We start from the raw sequence: 16596 nt of genomic DNA, 5'->3' as shown, positions 1-16596 counted from the left end.
CATCAGATCTAGAGAGGCTAAGAATTTGCTCATACCACTGCCGTAATTACTAACCGGACCATCTCCATATGGAACCGTGGTACTTTCCAGGCCGCATTCACAGATTTCAGGTCCAGAATCAGTTTCCAGCCTTCAATGCCTTTTGGGGGGACTAAGAAGTATATAGAGTATCTATGAAGTATACAGAGTATCTGCCAGAGCCCGATTCTTCATCTGGAATTGGTTCTACGGCCTGAATGTCTAGAAGCCTTTGCATTCTCACTTCTTTTCCAGACGTCCAGCTGTAAAATCCACAAACAGATCTGGAGAAAGGATGATAGAACTCAATCTTGTGACCCTCCCAAATAAGATCTAGAACCAAGTGGTCCAAGGAAATTTGCTCCTATGCCTTCCAGAATGCTGACAGTCTCCTGGCAGTGTGAAGGAGTGCGGCTGCTGCCTTGGTGTCATTGCGTCTTCTTGGAGGCCAGGCTGGCACAAGACCCCAAAGGTTGCTGGCACCTGGAGCTGTCAAATCTCTGTCTGGATCCCTGGTATGATCTTTAATCAGAGGCACCAGTGTAGTACTGGCAGGTGTGTCATGAGAAACTAAAATTGTCTCTGCCTCCCCCAGCAGAGACATCTAAAAGCACATTTCTTTTCAAATGGCTCTCTCGAATTGAATAATGGAATGGGGACCACAATCTGCATTAATTTGTATTAGTTTGTATTGATTCGTGTTGATTCATATAACAGTTTTAATGGATATGTTTTAGAAATGTTAATTTCTTTCCTTTTTTTTCTTTCCTTTCCTATTTTCTAATGGAGTTCCTTTCTTAAATATGATTAAGTTGTGATGTAAACCGCTTTGATCCTTTTTGGTTTTATAAGCGGTATAGAAAGATTTTAATAAACATAGGAGGACAACAGCTTCAGTACAGAATTCAAATTCTTTGCAACAGAAATATAATTATGCATAATGAAAGTGCACATACTAATAGTTTAGTTTGGGCAGAGCTGTGATCTACCCATATATTTTATAAAATATTTATATACACGTTTACATACTTATACCATCTTCAGAGCAGATGTAAATATGGGCAATGTTGGGACTGGTTCTGAATGTCTATTTTAAAGGCACATAAATATCTATGCTATAAAGCAAACAACCTAAAACATTTCAAAATACACAAAATAGATTTTAGACATTTCTTTTTCTTGAAAAAAATTCTACTTTAAGTATCTACAAATCATATGCATTTTTAATATTCCATAAAATATTCCAAAACAGGCAGGAATGCCTAAACATCAATGTGAGGTCTCATAAATAAGCACAGCCACAATGAATCTAACTTCTGATCGTATTCAAGCTATGTTTCTATAACCAAGTACTGATGTTTGCTGGCAATATTTACTAGACAAGAGTATTTTTTTTCCACATATTGTGGGACTTGTGAGAAAATTCAACATTTTTGGTACTCTGTTTCCCAAGTTATGAAGAAGAACTTAAGCGCCTCTATTTTGCTGGACCCATTTGTCTATTAGGCCTCCATAACTAAAGAGGACACAAGTGGCAAGTCCACTTTAGGAAACTATGCTTTTCAGCTGCTAAATGTATTATTGTATTAAAATGGAAACAACCAAGTGGTCCCACATTGTAGGACTGGCACTTGAAGATGACCGCTTTAATAGCTCTGGAACAATTGACTGATAAACATCATGGATGTTTTGATCCCACTCACAAACTTTGGGTATGTTTGGACACGATTATACATGGCTCAGTTGAAATTTGATAGGGTTACATTGCTGCTTTATTTTCTTTATATTACAGAATTTCTGTTTTATAACTCACTGACTTACACTGTTGAACTTCATATATACTGATAAGGGAGGGGGATGGGGGAATTAGGTGAATATGTATAAGCTATGCACTGTATATTTTGAATTTGTCAGATTTTTTGTGGTTTCCCTGAGTCAGTGCTGTTTTCGACCCAGCTACACAATTGCAGGATCTGCAGGGCAAAGAAGAGGCACTGTGGATCAATTTGGAAAGAGAGAATGCTAAATATATTTACATTGGTGTGATATACAGTCCTCCTTCACAGACAGAAGAAGTGAACAGAGATTTAATAGTAGACATTCAGAATATATCTATAAAAGGGGAAGTTTTACTACGGTAATAGGTGATTTTAACATGCCGGCTGTTGATTAGGGTATCTCTATTGCAGGGTCTTCTAGAAGTAGGGAGATCCTGGATTCTCTACAAGGAGAACTGTTCCAGCAGTTGGTAATGGAACCCATGCGGGATGGGGTCATACTGGACTTAGAGCTTATACAAACAGGGAAAGTGTTTCTGATGTTATAGTGGGTGATCATCTGGCATCCAGTGATCACTGCATGGTACGATTTAATATTAAGATGGGTATAGAGAGGGCTCATTCAAAAGTAAAGGTTCTAGACTTTAGAAAAACTAACTTTGTTGAGATGGGGGATTACGTCAAGAAATTGTCTGGATGGGAATGTCTGGAAGTAGTAGAAATGCAGTGGGCAAATCTGAAAGGAGTTATTGTAAGGGTAACAAACCTTTTTCTGAGGCAAGTAAGGAAAAGAAGGCCACTTTGGTTCTCAAAAGTAGTAGCTGAGAAGGTAAGGAATAAGAGGTCAGCTTTCATAAACTACAAAAGATCGCAGAAAGAGGAAGACAGGCAAAAGTATCTGGAAATGTTAAGAGAGGCTGATCGAACAGTCAGGAAAGCAAAGATGCAAATGGAAGAAAAAATAGCTGACATGGTAAAACGGGGAGGCAAGATTTTTTTACATACATCATTAAAAGGAAGAAGTGAAAAAGTGGCATTGTGGGACTCAAAAGTGAAGGAGAAAAATCTGTAGAAGCTGATAAAGAAAAGGCTGAATTGCTTAACAAATATTTCAGTTCTGTATTCACGGTTGAAGTGCCATGAGCGGGACCACAAAAGACAAACGCGAACAGGAATGGAGTAGTGGTAGACCCTGATCGATTTTCAGAGGGTTGTGTTAGTGAGGAGCTAGTTAAATTAAAGGTAGGCAAAGTGATAGGGCCGGATGGTGTACATCTGAGGGTGCTAAAGAAACTTAGGGAAGTTCTGGTGAACATAAGAATTGCCGCTGCTGGGTCAGACCAGTGGTCCATCATGCCCAGCAGTCCGCTCACACAGCGGCCCTCTGGTCAAAAACCAGTGCCCTGACTGAGACTATCCCTATCAGACTGAGACTATCCCTATCAGACTGATCTTTTCAATGCTTCTCTAGAGTTGAAAAGGTACCGAAGGACTGTAGAACGGTGGATGTGATCCCTTTACAGACATATGGTGCAGCAAAGTAGAAGGGACAGAGTCTGAAGTTGGCCATAGAAGAGAAGAGTACAAATAAGAGAGACTTGCCCAATGAGCTGAGTGCCCGGGGGGAGAGTGGAATAGATGAAAGAGGAGAGATACTGAAGAGTTGCAGAGCGAATACATTTGTAGGTCATTAAGAGGAGTTTGAAATGTATGCAGAAACAGATAGGGAGCAATGAAGTAACTTGAGGAGAGGGGTAATATGGGCATAGCAACACTGGCGGAATATGAGGCGTGCAGCAGAGTTCTGTACAGATTGAAGGGGAGAGAAATTGTTTAGGAGAAGGCCAGAGAGAAGCAGATTGCAGTAGTCTAGGCGAGAGGTGATGAGGGTCTTAGCATTGCGCTCAGAAAGAAAGGGTCTGATTTTAGCAATGTTAGCCATATTGTAGAGAAAGAAACGAAAGGAGAGAGATGAGTCAAAGATTATCCCAAGGTTGCGAGCTAACGAGACAGGAAGGATGAAGGCAATGTTCACAGAAATAGAGAATGGGAGAAGAGGAGAGGCAGGTTTAGGTGAAAAGCTCAGCCTTGGCCATGCTTAAGTTTAAATGGTGGTGACACATCCAGGTAGCAATGTCTGACAAGCAGGTTGAAACCCATGACTGAATGTCTTTCAAGATTTTAGGTGTAGCTAGATCTCTGATCAGCATAGAGGTGATACTGAAAGCCATGGGAGGAGATCAGAGCACCAAGAGAAGAAGTGTAGATGGAAAAAAGTGGTCCCAGGACAGAGCCTTGAGGTACACTGACTGACAGTGGGATGGCAGTTGAGGAGGATCCACCATAGCATACACTAAAGGTGCAATGGGAAAAGTAGGAAGAAAACTATGAGATAACAGCCCTGAAATTCAAGCAAGGACAGCGTATCAATGAGTAGGTGGTGATTTACTGTGTCAAAAGCTGCAGTCTCAAAGTCAGAAGAAGGTTCCCAAAAGCTTCTTTAAATTTTTATAGGTTTTGTTTGTAATCTACACTTTATTTCAAACATTTGTTGTTCTATTTCAAATCTTCTAAGTTATGCTGGTTCTATTTTGGGTAGGCTTCTTGCTTACTATTGGAAAGCAGTGAACTAAATCCAAATAAATAAAACTGTAATTTTTCACTTTGGACTGAAGAAAATACAATGAAAGGAGGGATGACAGAAAATGAATCATCTTAGTAAGTCAGGGCAACAACCGGATATCGGGATGGTCATTTTCCTATCCCAATTCCATAGTTATCCAAACTTATAGTTTACTTTCAAGTGGAGTATGCAAATAGGAATTTATAGTTTTCCAAAACTTCTCTAAAATTAACGTCACAAGCAAGTTTGTGAACATAAAGATCTCTGTGCCCCAGTAGTAGTAACTAAGCACAAGTGAAACTTTTTCTTTGCCTACCGATTATTCCTATTTTTAAAATACTTACTGATTTTGAAGCTCCTGCACCAAAGAAGCAGTTGACACCTTAAACCAACAAAAATAAATTATGTTCTTCACATGTCAAAACTGAAGCTTAACCTATTTAACACGAACATTCTACAGAAACCATAGAGGGTATTATTTTCATAATATATTTAAGACAAGTCCAAAATACACTAAGGAGTGTTGATCAAAAGGGAAGATTAGGATCTTACCTAGACAATCTTCTTTCTGGTAGAATGGTATAGTATCTTTGAATGCTTGGGTTATGCCCTTCTTTAATTGTGACACTGCAGAAGGCATCTTTTAACGGTTCCACGTCCTTCCCCAGTGGGCTGTGCTATAGCTCTTCAGTTTATACCAAAACAATCACCAATCGCTAGGAAAAGAAATAAGGAGGGGTACGGCGAATCTCCCCAATAACATTCTGTTCTATAACAATCAGTGAAACAAAACATATTAAGACCAATAAAAACTTGATATAAAACAAGGTGGATCAAACTAGCCACCTATCTGAGTGCAGTCTGCCTTAATAGTTATGGAGATATCACACTTTCCCTCTTTCTAGTTTGCAATGGAATATCTTGTCATTCTTCAACCTGCCACAAAAATTACGCTGATCAGATCACCTGAGAGCTTGTGGCCTACTGTCTGGCAAAGATTTAGGGTGATGATCTGCCCCAATGGCCATGAAATTGTCCAATCCTTTAACAAACAGCATCTTCCCCTTAAAGGAAAGCCTGGTCAGTGTGGCCTTAGAAGATGAATTACCCGCCCACTGCCTGTCCCAAAGCATTCTTAAGGCAGGGATAGAATAAGCATGACCCTGAAAATGTCATGCAGAGCATCTGCCACATAATCCAAGCCCACGATAATCAACTGGGAGAAAGCATAGTTTTCTACCACCGGGGTTCAAAACACTATTATGTCATGCACATGCAACATAAGACACCGTTGCTGCCACTTTTAGTCGCAATGCCAAAGCCTCAGTTGACTATTGAGGACCAAATCTATCTTGCAGTCCTGCAAATCCTTTGAAATCACTCCCTCTTCACTGTGCACGGTGATCTGAGCTACCAACAAATCTACTTTAGGTGGTACAAGTAGCTGCTAAAAATACAGAGCCATCAAGTACAACCTTCGCCATGGTCTTGCCTACCCACAAAGAACCCTCCGAGGCATCCCAATGCTCCGTGAGCATAACTGTAAAATCTAGATATGAGGGAAAACATATAGTCTAGCCTTAGTGCCACTCATAACCGAGCATTGAGCAACAGAGGACTGTGGTGGCTCCAGTTTCAATTCCTGAAGTGCCGCCTCAGCAAAACTTTGCAATAAAGCTATCGGCTTAAAGAGGCAACACAGTCAGGTCATCCCACAAGGCCCAGGGCCACTAACAGCCCTAGCCCGAGACTCTGGTTCCTCCAAAACTGAAGAAACACTGAGATAGCAAAGGCATAGACTCCGATCCCCCGTCTTCTCAGTCTCCTTCTGATTGGACCTCTGATTCTTGAGCAAGGATTTGTTTGGGGAAGCTTTGCTCTCAGAAGGCAAGTCCCCCACTGCAAAACCAATGATTCTCCAGATGGAGCAGATAGACCTCAATAATTTAGATAGGGTTCAAACATCAAACTCTCAAAGCAGGGGTAAAGCCCTATGCAGGATGCCCCAAGGACCCCTACAGGGACTCCCTGTATCGTCTCTTAGGCCTAGAGCAGGGGTGTCAAAGTCCCTCCTCAAGGGCCACAATCCAGTCAGGTTTTCAGGATTTCTCCAATGAATATGCATGAGATCTATTTTCATGCACTGCTTTCATTGTATGCTAATAGATCTCATGCATATTCATTGAGGAAATCCTGAAAACCTGACTGGATTGCAGCCCTCAAGAAGGGACTTTGACACCCCTGGCCTAGAGGTATGTGCATAGTAGCACTTCGATGTAGCCAACATGTCGCTGTTTTAGGGCTCTAGATGGACCTTTTGACCCACAAACCGAGCAACCTGTAACTCCACCACTTTAGAGGGATCAGAGAAGGCTAAGCCTGAGACTCCTCCCACTCCTACCCACACACAATGCCCTGTGGCATAAGAAACACAATGCTCCTCAGCCAGCCATCCAGCACAAATATGAATAATACAGGGGTAAAACATTTCTAATGATTTTAATTAAAATAGAGATGTTTTTGAGACAGATTGAGAAATACAAGATGGCCACCGAATTCATGCCAAAAACGGCCCGGGGAGCAATATTGAAAGTTAAAAAAAAAATTCAGAAAATGGTATTTTGAGGTAGGGGACCTAAATTCTGGCCACAGAAACCCCCAAAATGTTGATTTTCAGATTCCTTCCCCCCCCCCCCCCTCCCGATTTCTCTCATAGGCTACAATAGCCTGTACTCACTGTGCCTTGCTGGTGCTGGGAATTGCTGAGCTGCCACTGCAGCTGACAAACTGAGAAAACATCTGCCTCATACAAGGTCCAGATGCCTGTATCTTCGGGTTGCCAGTCAGACTGAAGTCTGGATTGAGTCCTCAGACCCCCATGCTCTGCATGTATCAATAGGAGGAAGAAAAATGCATGGCTACACAGCCTGCACACAAGCTCTTGATAAATCAAGGGCAAGCCATGTTTCAAAGGAAACAGTCCCTCAGCCTCCAAATCTATTAATGCAGGCTGGCTGACAGGTGCCCTGTACAAAGGGTATCCTGCTAGCTACAGACTTCTACACTGAGAGCCTGTATCTTCTCACAGTGAGAGCAGTCCCAGGCCCTCTGGAAACCTCCAAATCCAGTTTAAAATCCTGAAAATAATAAAATGATCTCAGATCAGAAAGACACCTTCTAACTTGCTTTCAGAAAGAAAGACTAAAGAGCTATTGCACAGTCCATTGGGGAAGGAGGCTGTGCCAAAAAAACGATAACTTCTGTAGTCTCACAATTAAAGAGGGACATAACCCAAGCATTCAAGACTACTATATCCTTTACACCAGAACTGAAATTTCTGGAAGGAAGAAGTATTATCTTTCACATCAGTACATGAAGACTGTATGCTTTGGTTCTCATCCCCAGTTTTACCTTCTACTCAAGTTTACTGCAATTTCCATAACATTAACATATATAACAACGAAAGGTAGACTGTATCTGAATTCAAGAGGGCCTGGGATAGGCACGTGGAATCTCTGAGAGATAGAAAGAAGTAATGGTTTCTGCGGATGGGCAGACTAGATGGGCCATTTGGTCTTTATCTGCCGTCATGTTTCTATGTTTTAGCCATTAAAAAGATGGATTCCCTAAAAGTATTCTGACATCCAAATTACATTATTAGTATTTGGACATGTCAGCTTCTGCTTTAATCAAAAAACTTAAACTACTATGAAAATGAAAACTAAAGAGCAACAAGCATTTGCACTATCCTTAACTCATCAGTACAATGCTGGTATTAGATTTTCCTCTTTAATGAACATTTAAGTTGATGTGCATGGAAGTTGATCAAGAACACAGCCTTACTAGACATGGCAAGAAAAGAGGAAGGGGCTACTCATTTGTACTGCTTATGAGAACCACTAAGAAAGCAGAAGATACACACTGGACAATCCAAAAGACACAGGAACTGGTGTTTTTAGAGAAGCCAAAAGCACTGGAATAAATGTACTGCAAATCTCTCTGCCATCTATTGACCTTAATAGATGTTTACCTGTAAAGTCTTTTCGCATTGGATATTTCTTACGTCTTCGTTCAAACACTCTATTTCCTGTAGTAAGGCCTTTGCAATGAAAACAGATTGGACAATGGGAACATGTACATTAACACCAAAATGGATATTATGATATTTAGCATCATGATATGCAACACAGAAAACAATGATTAGAATCTAATGGAGCTAATAGATGAAGCAGGGCTATTATATTAGTTACCTGAACAGTTTGCTCCTTGTTTGCAGTTTTAAGGTATTCTGCTTGTAGCTGTTCTTCCACAGACTTAATCTTTCCATCCTTTTCATGAATTCTAACATTAAAAAAAGTCTATTGTAATAAAGGACTACACAATTAAACAAGCCTCATCAGGTAAGTTATGGATTATTCTACTTTTACTCCAGCATAGAAAGGAAAAAAGTTCATTTGGGGGCCAATTTACAAAACAATGGCTTTAGCATACCCTTACAAGGTCATCCCTTATGCTTAGGCCATTTTTGTCACTAGAGTAAAATGGCTGATTTTCTGAATTTTTCAAAAATGACCATGCACTAATGTTCACATTAGCACATGAGCCCCTACCGTCTCCTATTTATCCAACACCCATATAGCACAGTTACTTACCGTAACAGGTGTTATCCAGGGACAGCAGGCAGCTATTCTCATGTATGGGTGACGTCATCCGACAGAGCCCCGATGCGGACGCCTCACAAGCAGACTTGCTTGAAGAAACTATAAGTTTCGAGTCGCCTGCACCGCACATGTGCGAATGCCTTCCCGCCCAATGCACAGGGCGCGTCTCCTCAGTTCAGATAGCTAGCAGAGAAGCCAACCAGGGGAGGTGGGTGGGTTGTGAGAATAGCTGCATGCTGTCCCTGGATAACACCTGTTACAGTAAGTAACTGTGCTTTATCCCAGGACAAGCAGGCAGGTATTCTCACGTATGGGTGACCTCCAAGCTAACCAGAATGGGATGGTGGGAGTGCTGGCAACTTAGGAGAATAAATTTTGTAATACTGTTTGGCCAAACTGTCCATCTCGTCTGGAGAAAGTATCCAGACAATAATGAGAAGTGAAGGTATGAACCGAGGACCAAGTAGCAGCCTTGCAAATCTCCTCAATCAGTGTCAATCTGAGGAAAGCTACAGAAGCTGCCATTGCTCTGACTTTATGGGCTGTGACTTTACTGTGAAGTGGTAATCCAGCCTGGGCATAGCAGAAAGAGATACAAGCCACCATCCAATTGGAGATGGTGCATTTAGAAATTGGATGTCCCAACTTATTTGGATCGAAAGAGACAAAAAGTTGAGGAGGAGTTCTGTGTGGTTTGGTGCATTCCAAGTAGAAGGCCAAAGCACGTTTACAGTCCAGAGTATGAAGAGCTGATTCTCCAGGGTGAGAATGAGGCTTTGGAAAAAAACACTGGAAGCACGATAGATTGGTTGAGATGAAATTCTGAGACCACTTTAGGTAGGAATTTCGAATGAGTACGAAGAACCACCTTGTCATGATGGAACACAGTGAATGGTGGATCAGTAACTAAAGCTTGGAGCTCACTGACTCGTCGAGCAGAAGTGAGGGCAATGAGAAACACCACTTTCCAAGTGAGATACTTTAGATGAGCCTTATCAATTGGTTCAAATGGAGGCTTTATGAGTTGAGAAAGGACAACATTGAGGTCCCAAACCATAGGAGGTGGTTTGAGAGGAGGTTTAAGATTGAAAAGTCCTTTCATGAATCTGGAAACCACCGGATGAGCAGAGAGGGGTTTCCCTTCAATAGGCTGATGAAAAGCTGCAATTGCACCGAGATGGACTCGTATGGATGTAGACTTGAGACCAGAATTGGATAGGTGCAAAAGATAATCTAAAAAGATAAGGAAGAATGTTGAGGCTCCTTATGATGAGAAAAACACCATGTAGAAAATCTAGTCCATTTTTGGTGATAGCATTGTCGAATGATAAGCTTTCTAGAAGCTTCTAAAACGTCTCTTACAGATCGAGAAAACTGAAGAGGTGTTATGTTGACAGGTACCAGGCTGTCAGGTGCAGAGACTGCAGGTTGGGATGAAGCAGAGATCCTTGACTCTGTGTCAGCAGAGAAGGAAAAACTGCTGCTGAGTTGAAGTAGAAGGGAGTAACAGGGTTCTCTCGGCCACCAAGGAGCAATTAGAATCATGGTGGCATGATCGTTCTTCAATTTGACTAGAGTCTTGAGAATGAGAGGGAATGGAGGAAATGCGTAGAGGAACAGATTCGTCTATTCCAGAAGAAAAGAATCTGCCTCGAGGCGGTGAGGAGAGTATATCCTGGAGCAGAACTGAGACAGTTTGTAGTTGTGGGGAGCTGCAAAGAGGTCTATCTGCGGTGTTCCCCACTGTGAGAAAATGTGATGAAGAGACGAGGAATGGAGAGTCCATTCGTGAGGTTGCAGGAGACGACTTAAGTTGTCCGCCAAGCAACTCTGAGCCCCTTGAATGTAGACAGCTTTGAGGAAGGTGCTGTGACGGATAGCTCAGTCCCAAACCTCCAGAGCTTCTTGACAGAGGGAGGCAGATCTCGTCCCTCCCTGTTTTTTGATATAATACATGGCGACTTGGTTGTCCATGCGGATGAAGACTACTGTGTCATGAAGGAGATGTTGAAAAGCATGAAGAGCTTTGAGGATCGCTCTGAGTTCCAACTGATTGATATGACACTGACGATCCGTACTGGTCCAGAGGCCTTGAGTACGGAGACTATCGAGATGAGCACCCCAAGCGTAGGTCGACGAGTCTGTCATGAGGACCTTCTGATGAGGGAGCGGTTGAAAAAGCAAGCCTCTGGAAAGAATGGAAAAGAGCATCCACCAACGGAGAGACTTCTTCAAAGAAGGAGTGACCATGATGTGTCGGGAAAGAGGATCGCAAGCTTGCGTTCATTGAGATGCCAGGGTCCACTGAGGAATTCTGAGGTGAAGTCTGGCAAAAGGAGTCACGTGCACTGTGGAGGCCATGTGACCCAGAAGCACCATCATGTGTCTCGCTGAGATGGAAGAGCGGGAAGACACAGTATGACAGAGTTGAAGAAGAGCTTCCAGGCGTTGTTGTGGAAGGAATGCTCTGAGTTGGACAGTGTCCAGAACAGCTCCAATGTAGAGTCTGTGAGGGCTGAAGTTGAGATTTGGGAAAGTTGATTTTGAATCCCACACTTTGTAGGAACCAGGTAGTCCATTGGGTCACTACAATAACCCCTTGAGATGTGGAATCTTTGATGAGCCAGTCGTCGAGGTAGGGAAATACCTGAAGACCATGATTCCATAAAGCTGCTGCTACCACTACCAGGCACTTGGTGAACACTCTGGGAGATGAGGCCAGGCCGAAGGGTAGAACCCTGTGTTGGTAGTGCAGATTCCCCACCCGAAATCTGAGGTATTGACAGGAGGTCGGATGGATGGGAATATGAGTGTAGGCCTCATTGAGATCCAGAGATCATAACCAGTCATTCTGCTCGAGAAGGGGATAAAGGGATGCCAGGGACAACATGCAAAACTTTTCTTTGACTAGAAATTTGTTGAGAGCCCTGAGATCTAGAATGGGTCGCAGATCGCCCGTCTTCTTCGGAACAAGGAAGTAACGGGAGTAGAACCCCCTGTTCTGCTGGTCCAAAGGAACTGGTTCGATGGCATGGAGACAAAGCAGAGCTTGAACTTCCTGAAGAAGAAGGGCGGTCTGAGATGGATTGGAAGGAAACTCTCTTGGAGGAAGCTCCAGTGGAACCTGAGTGAAATGAAGAGAGTATCCTTCTCTGATGATGGTCAAGACCCAGAGGTCTGATGTAATTAAGGTCCATCTGTTGTAAAAATGATGGAGACGACTTCCTATAGGGGGAAAGGGAGACAGAGAAAGAATGGTGGAGGTTATGCTCTGTTTTAAACAGTCAAAAAGGCTGAGAAGCCTTAGGTGCAGCAGAAGGTTGGGATTTCTGTTGCTTCTGAGGTGGCTGTTTTTTCAGAGGAGGGCGAGTATAAGGAGCTGGCTTCGGAGCAAAACACCTTTGATTGATAACAGCCGGGCATGCAGGCTTGGCAGGTGTCGGCTTCGGTTTAGGTCTGACAATTGAAGCAAATGACTTTTCATGGTCAGATAATTTTTTAGTGGCTGCCTCGATGGACTTGTCAAAGAGGTCATTGCCCTGACAAGGGATGTTAGCCAGGCAGTCTTGAAGATTAGGGTCCATGTCAATGGTACGAAGCCATGCAAGATGACGCATAGCATAGCCACCGAACAAGCAACCGCTCGGGCAGATAACTCAAAGGCATCGTAAGATGATTGCTGGAGATGAAGACGCAACTGAGAAAAAGATGCAATGACTTCTTGAAACTCAAAATGCATGTGATTATCCATGTAAGTCAAAAATTTCGGCAGTAGAGAAAGAAGAAATTCAAAATAAGTAATGAAATAAAAATTATAATTGAAGACTTTAGAGGACATCATAGCATTCTGGTAGATGCAACGTCCAAATTTGTCCAGAGTTTTCCCCTCCCTGCCAGGGGGGACTGTAGCATAGACCTTGGAAGGATGGTATCTTTTCAAGGAAGATTCAACTAGTAGGGATTGATGAGATAACTGTGAATTGTCAAATCCCTTATGATGTACCGTTTTATACCTCGAGTCCAATTTTCCAGGAACTGCTGGTATAGAAAATGGAGTCTCCAGGCAACGAGTAAAAGTCTGGTCCAAAAGCTTGTGAAGCGGAAGCTTCAGATTTTCTGCCGGAGGCTGAGGGAAACGCATGACTTCAAGATATTCCTTAGAATATTTGGAGCCAGTATCCAAGTGAACATCCAAATCTACAGCCATTTGTCACAGGAAAGATGAAAAAGACAACTGATCCGCTAATGCCCTGTCTCGAGAAGGACTCGAGGACATCGAGGCAGCATGTGTCGAAGAAGAAGCTTCGGCATTGAAAAAAGTCCCATAGGAACCAGGTGACTTGGTCGAGGCAATCTAAGCCGGGATATCCTCGAGGTCCGGCATCGGAGATCTGAAACGAGGAGTTGGTGGTCTGGTCGAGGTCGGAGTAGAACGAGGCTTCGAGGAAGATGGAATATCCTGCGAGGAACGATATCGTGAAGAATGCCTCGATGAAGGTCTCGAACGATGGTGAAAACTGTGTCTAGAACCAGACCTCGATGATCGAGGAGATTTTGCCTCGGAGACAGAAGCAATGTATGAATAGGACTAGAGGCTGTAGATCGAAGCTCCAGAGGCTTGGAGGAGAAACCTCGAAGCACTCGCAAAAACTCTGCTCCTTGCTGAGAGTGTGAGGAATCCTGTCGATGTACTCGCAAAGAATCTACTCCTTGCCTTTCGTGCTTAGGTGGCAGACCAGACACTCGCAGAGACTCTGCTCCCTGCAAAGAGTGCGACTCCAACCGGGGCATCGGAGGCGGCTCAACGTCACAGGGGGTTGCTGGATGCCCAGGCAGAATAATAGGAAGCAGTTTAGGGCCCATAATGGTAAGGTACTGAAGAAACTGTTTCTCTAAAATGGTCTGTAAAGAAGCCGGCAAGGTGAGATCCGCATCTGAAACCGGTCCACCTGCCTTGGCCGGAGATTCCTTCAAGGTAGTGTGAGTGTGCTTCGACTTAGGAGTCTTAGACACTTTAATCACCACCGGCGGAACCGACTGCTGAGCTATCTGACCTGAGGAAACAGGGGAAGATACAGCAGATGACGTCGAAGCAAGAGCCACTGCAAACGAGGAAGGCTTGATGAGGCTCGAGGTAGAAGCAGGAGGTGCGGAAGGAGGCTCGATGGAAGTCGAAGCCGGAGACGCCTTCGAAGTCGAGGGATCAGTCGAAGACTCCATCTCGAAGAGTTTGTCTACTTTAATGCAATGACGCTTAAAAGCACGAGGCTGAAGTGTTTGGCAAGGCAGGCACGACGTGGGATGATGTTTAGGCACCAGACACTTGAGGCAGCGTCTATGAGGGTCCGTGAGAGAGATCGCATGCTGACACTTGCTACACTTCTTAAAGCCTGTAACAGGCCGGGACATAGGCCTAAAAACAGCCGCTGCAAGGTCGAAGCTCGTGGGCTGCGGCCGAGCAGCCCGTCCCGGAGAACTGACGGAAGACGAAAAAAACTTCTTTTTTTTTTTTTTTAAACTAGATAAAACAAATAAAATAAAATAAAACAGTGATTCGTGAAGAAAGAACACCAATCGCAGTTGAGAGAAGGCAAAAGTGAACTAAGTTGAACGCAGAGAGTCAAAGACGGATTTCTCGGCTCCATGGAAAACTAAGAACTGAGGAGACGCGCCCTGTGCACTGGGCGGGAAGGCACTCACGTATGCGCGGTGCGGGCGACTTGAAACTTCTAGTTTCTTCAAGCAAGTCTGCTTGTGAGGCATCCGCATCGGGGCTCCGTCGGATGACATCACCCATACGTGAGAATACCTGCCTGCTTGTCCTGGGATAAAATTAATTACTTAAAACAAGAGTGAAAATAAAGCTTACAAGGCGGTGGAGAAAACTAATGAAGTGACAAATCACTAAATTTAAGAGTCTGACAATTACTTACACTTTTTGCAGCTCTTCTACCATAGAGTTCAAAGAAACCTAGACAGAAAATAAAATAATTTAACTTTTCCCCCATATCTACTGTACATTATCATCCTCTGAAAGTAAAGGCAAATCATTATGCCAGTCACCCTACTGATGACATCACTGAGCCCTGAGGTCTGTCTTTTATGTTGCACAGATATTCACACACCATTAAAAAGTGGATATTCAGCACTCCAGATGATAATATCAGAAAAATGACAATTGGGCATGTGTAATTAATGCAGGCCATATTCGATGGGAAAAAAAGTGATGATGCAGGGTTTGTCAAAAACATAGATGCTAGCAGGCTAGGTTTGGTACATGAATCTATTTGCCTGCCTGTGTTTTAGGTTCATAAAATGGAATCAGAATTATCATTCATTTTTAAACCCTCTATACTTTGCACCAAAATAAACACTGTAAACTCGTTTTTTGAATAAGTGTGCATAAGAATATTTAGTAAAGTTCAATAAGATTTTGCAGTTATTGTATGTTAACAGCCAAAATTTCCAGGCAGTACCTGCAAAACCTCTGCATTTAGTGCTGGGGTGTTCTCAGCAGTTTCCTAATTAGTTAGTGCAGAAGAAATGCTTGTGCAGTTCTAATGCAAGTCATTCCAGCAGGTTTTTAGGTATGATTATAAGGATGGTTTTGGAGCGAGCTATGTTTAATTTGATTTTGAAGTTTATTTTTGGTTTTCTGCAGACCTCTACCCTGATGCAGAATTTGAAACACTGGCCTTGTCAGCAGTGGGTCTAGCAGAGCTTTGTTGCAAGTTGTGTTTTTTCCATAAAGTTTATAAGGATTGCTTTATAAGATTTTGAATTTAGAGATAACATTTAAACATTTTTTTTCAAAATGTGAAAGACCAATGATGAAATTTGCCTATGAGTAGTTAATTGGAAAGACTCTGTAGAGTCCACCACAGAAGATCTACAGATCGTATGACTGATTACATTGTGGAAGCGCTACTGGATGGATGACATGTTTTGAACACATTTTTTCTGAATGACTAAAAGAATTGTGCCAGGTTTAGTCTATATTGTTTGGTTACCCCGCAATGTGAATTTAGTTGACTCATATAAAATTGTCACTTCTTATGCAAAGCACATTATTCAGATCACATTACCCTACTTCTATCTTGACTTTTACTGGTTGCAGGTCCACCTCGAAATATGCTTTGAAATAAGTTTAAGGATGAGTGGGGGGCCATTGAGAAATTATTGTAAAGAATAGTTATCATTTTTCCCTGATTTTACATAATTGAAAGTTTTGGGAGGGGGGTTGACTTTTTATTATTGGTTATGAAGAGAATGATTTTATTATATTGTATGTACTAAACGATATTAGAATGGTGGGTGGAAATGGAATAAATTTTATTTTGGGAAATTTTGTGGTATTTCAAATGATGTATTAAGTTAATCTGTTATTATTCTCTGTACACTTGATGTAAATATAAAATGAATAAAGAATATTAAAAAAAAAAAGAAATATGCTTTGAAGTTCTCTGACTTGCTCATAAGGCTTTCCATCAAGGCACCCCTTCTTATCTGTCAACCT

The 16596-nt window shown here is 42.4% G+C and overlaps 1 protein-coding gene across 2 annotated transcripts in view; it reads right to left on the bottom strand.

Moving 5' to 3' along the window:
* KTN1 (kinectin 1) overlaps positions 1 to 16596 on the bottom strand; it is a 270856-nt gene that overhangs the window by 109231 nt on the left and 145029 nt on the right. For both annotated transcript variants that reach the window (XM_033950824.1, XM_033950825.1), the window contains exons 22-25: positions 15014 to 15051; positions 8670 to 8760; positions 8450 to 8518; positions 4764 to 4801 (exon numbers count right to left, since the gene is read on the bottom strand). In XM_033950824.1, coding sequence (XP_033806715.1) covers positions 4764 to 4801; positions 8450 to 8518; positions 8670 to 8760; positions 15014 to 15051 — 236 coding nt within the window. The remainder of the gene's footprint in view (positions 1 to 4763; positions 4802 to 8449; positions 8519 to 8669; positions 8761 to 15013; positions 15052 to 16596) is intronic.

This window comes from Geotrypetes seraphini, chromosome 7, assembly GCF_902459505.1.
Source record: "Geotrypetes seraphini chromosome 7, aGeoSer1.1, whole genome shotgun sequence".
In the NCBI taxonomy this organism is placed as follows: Eukaryota; Metazoa; Chordata; class Amphibia; order Gymnophiona; family Dermophiidae; genus Geotrypetes; species Geotrypetes seraphini.
Note: the sequence above shows the minus strand (reverse complement) of the source record. Positions and strands in the feature narration are given on the sequence as shown.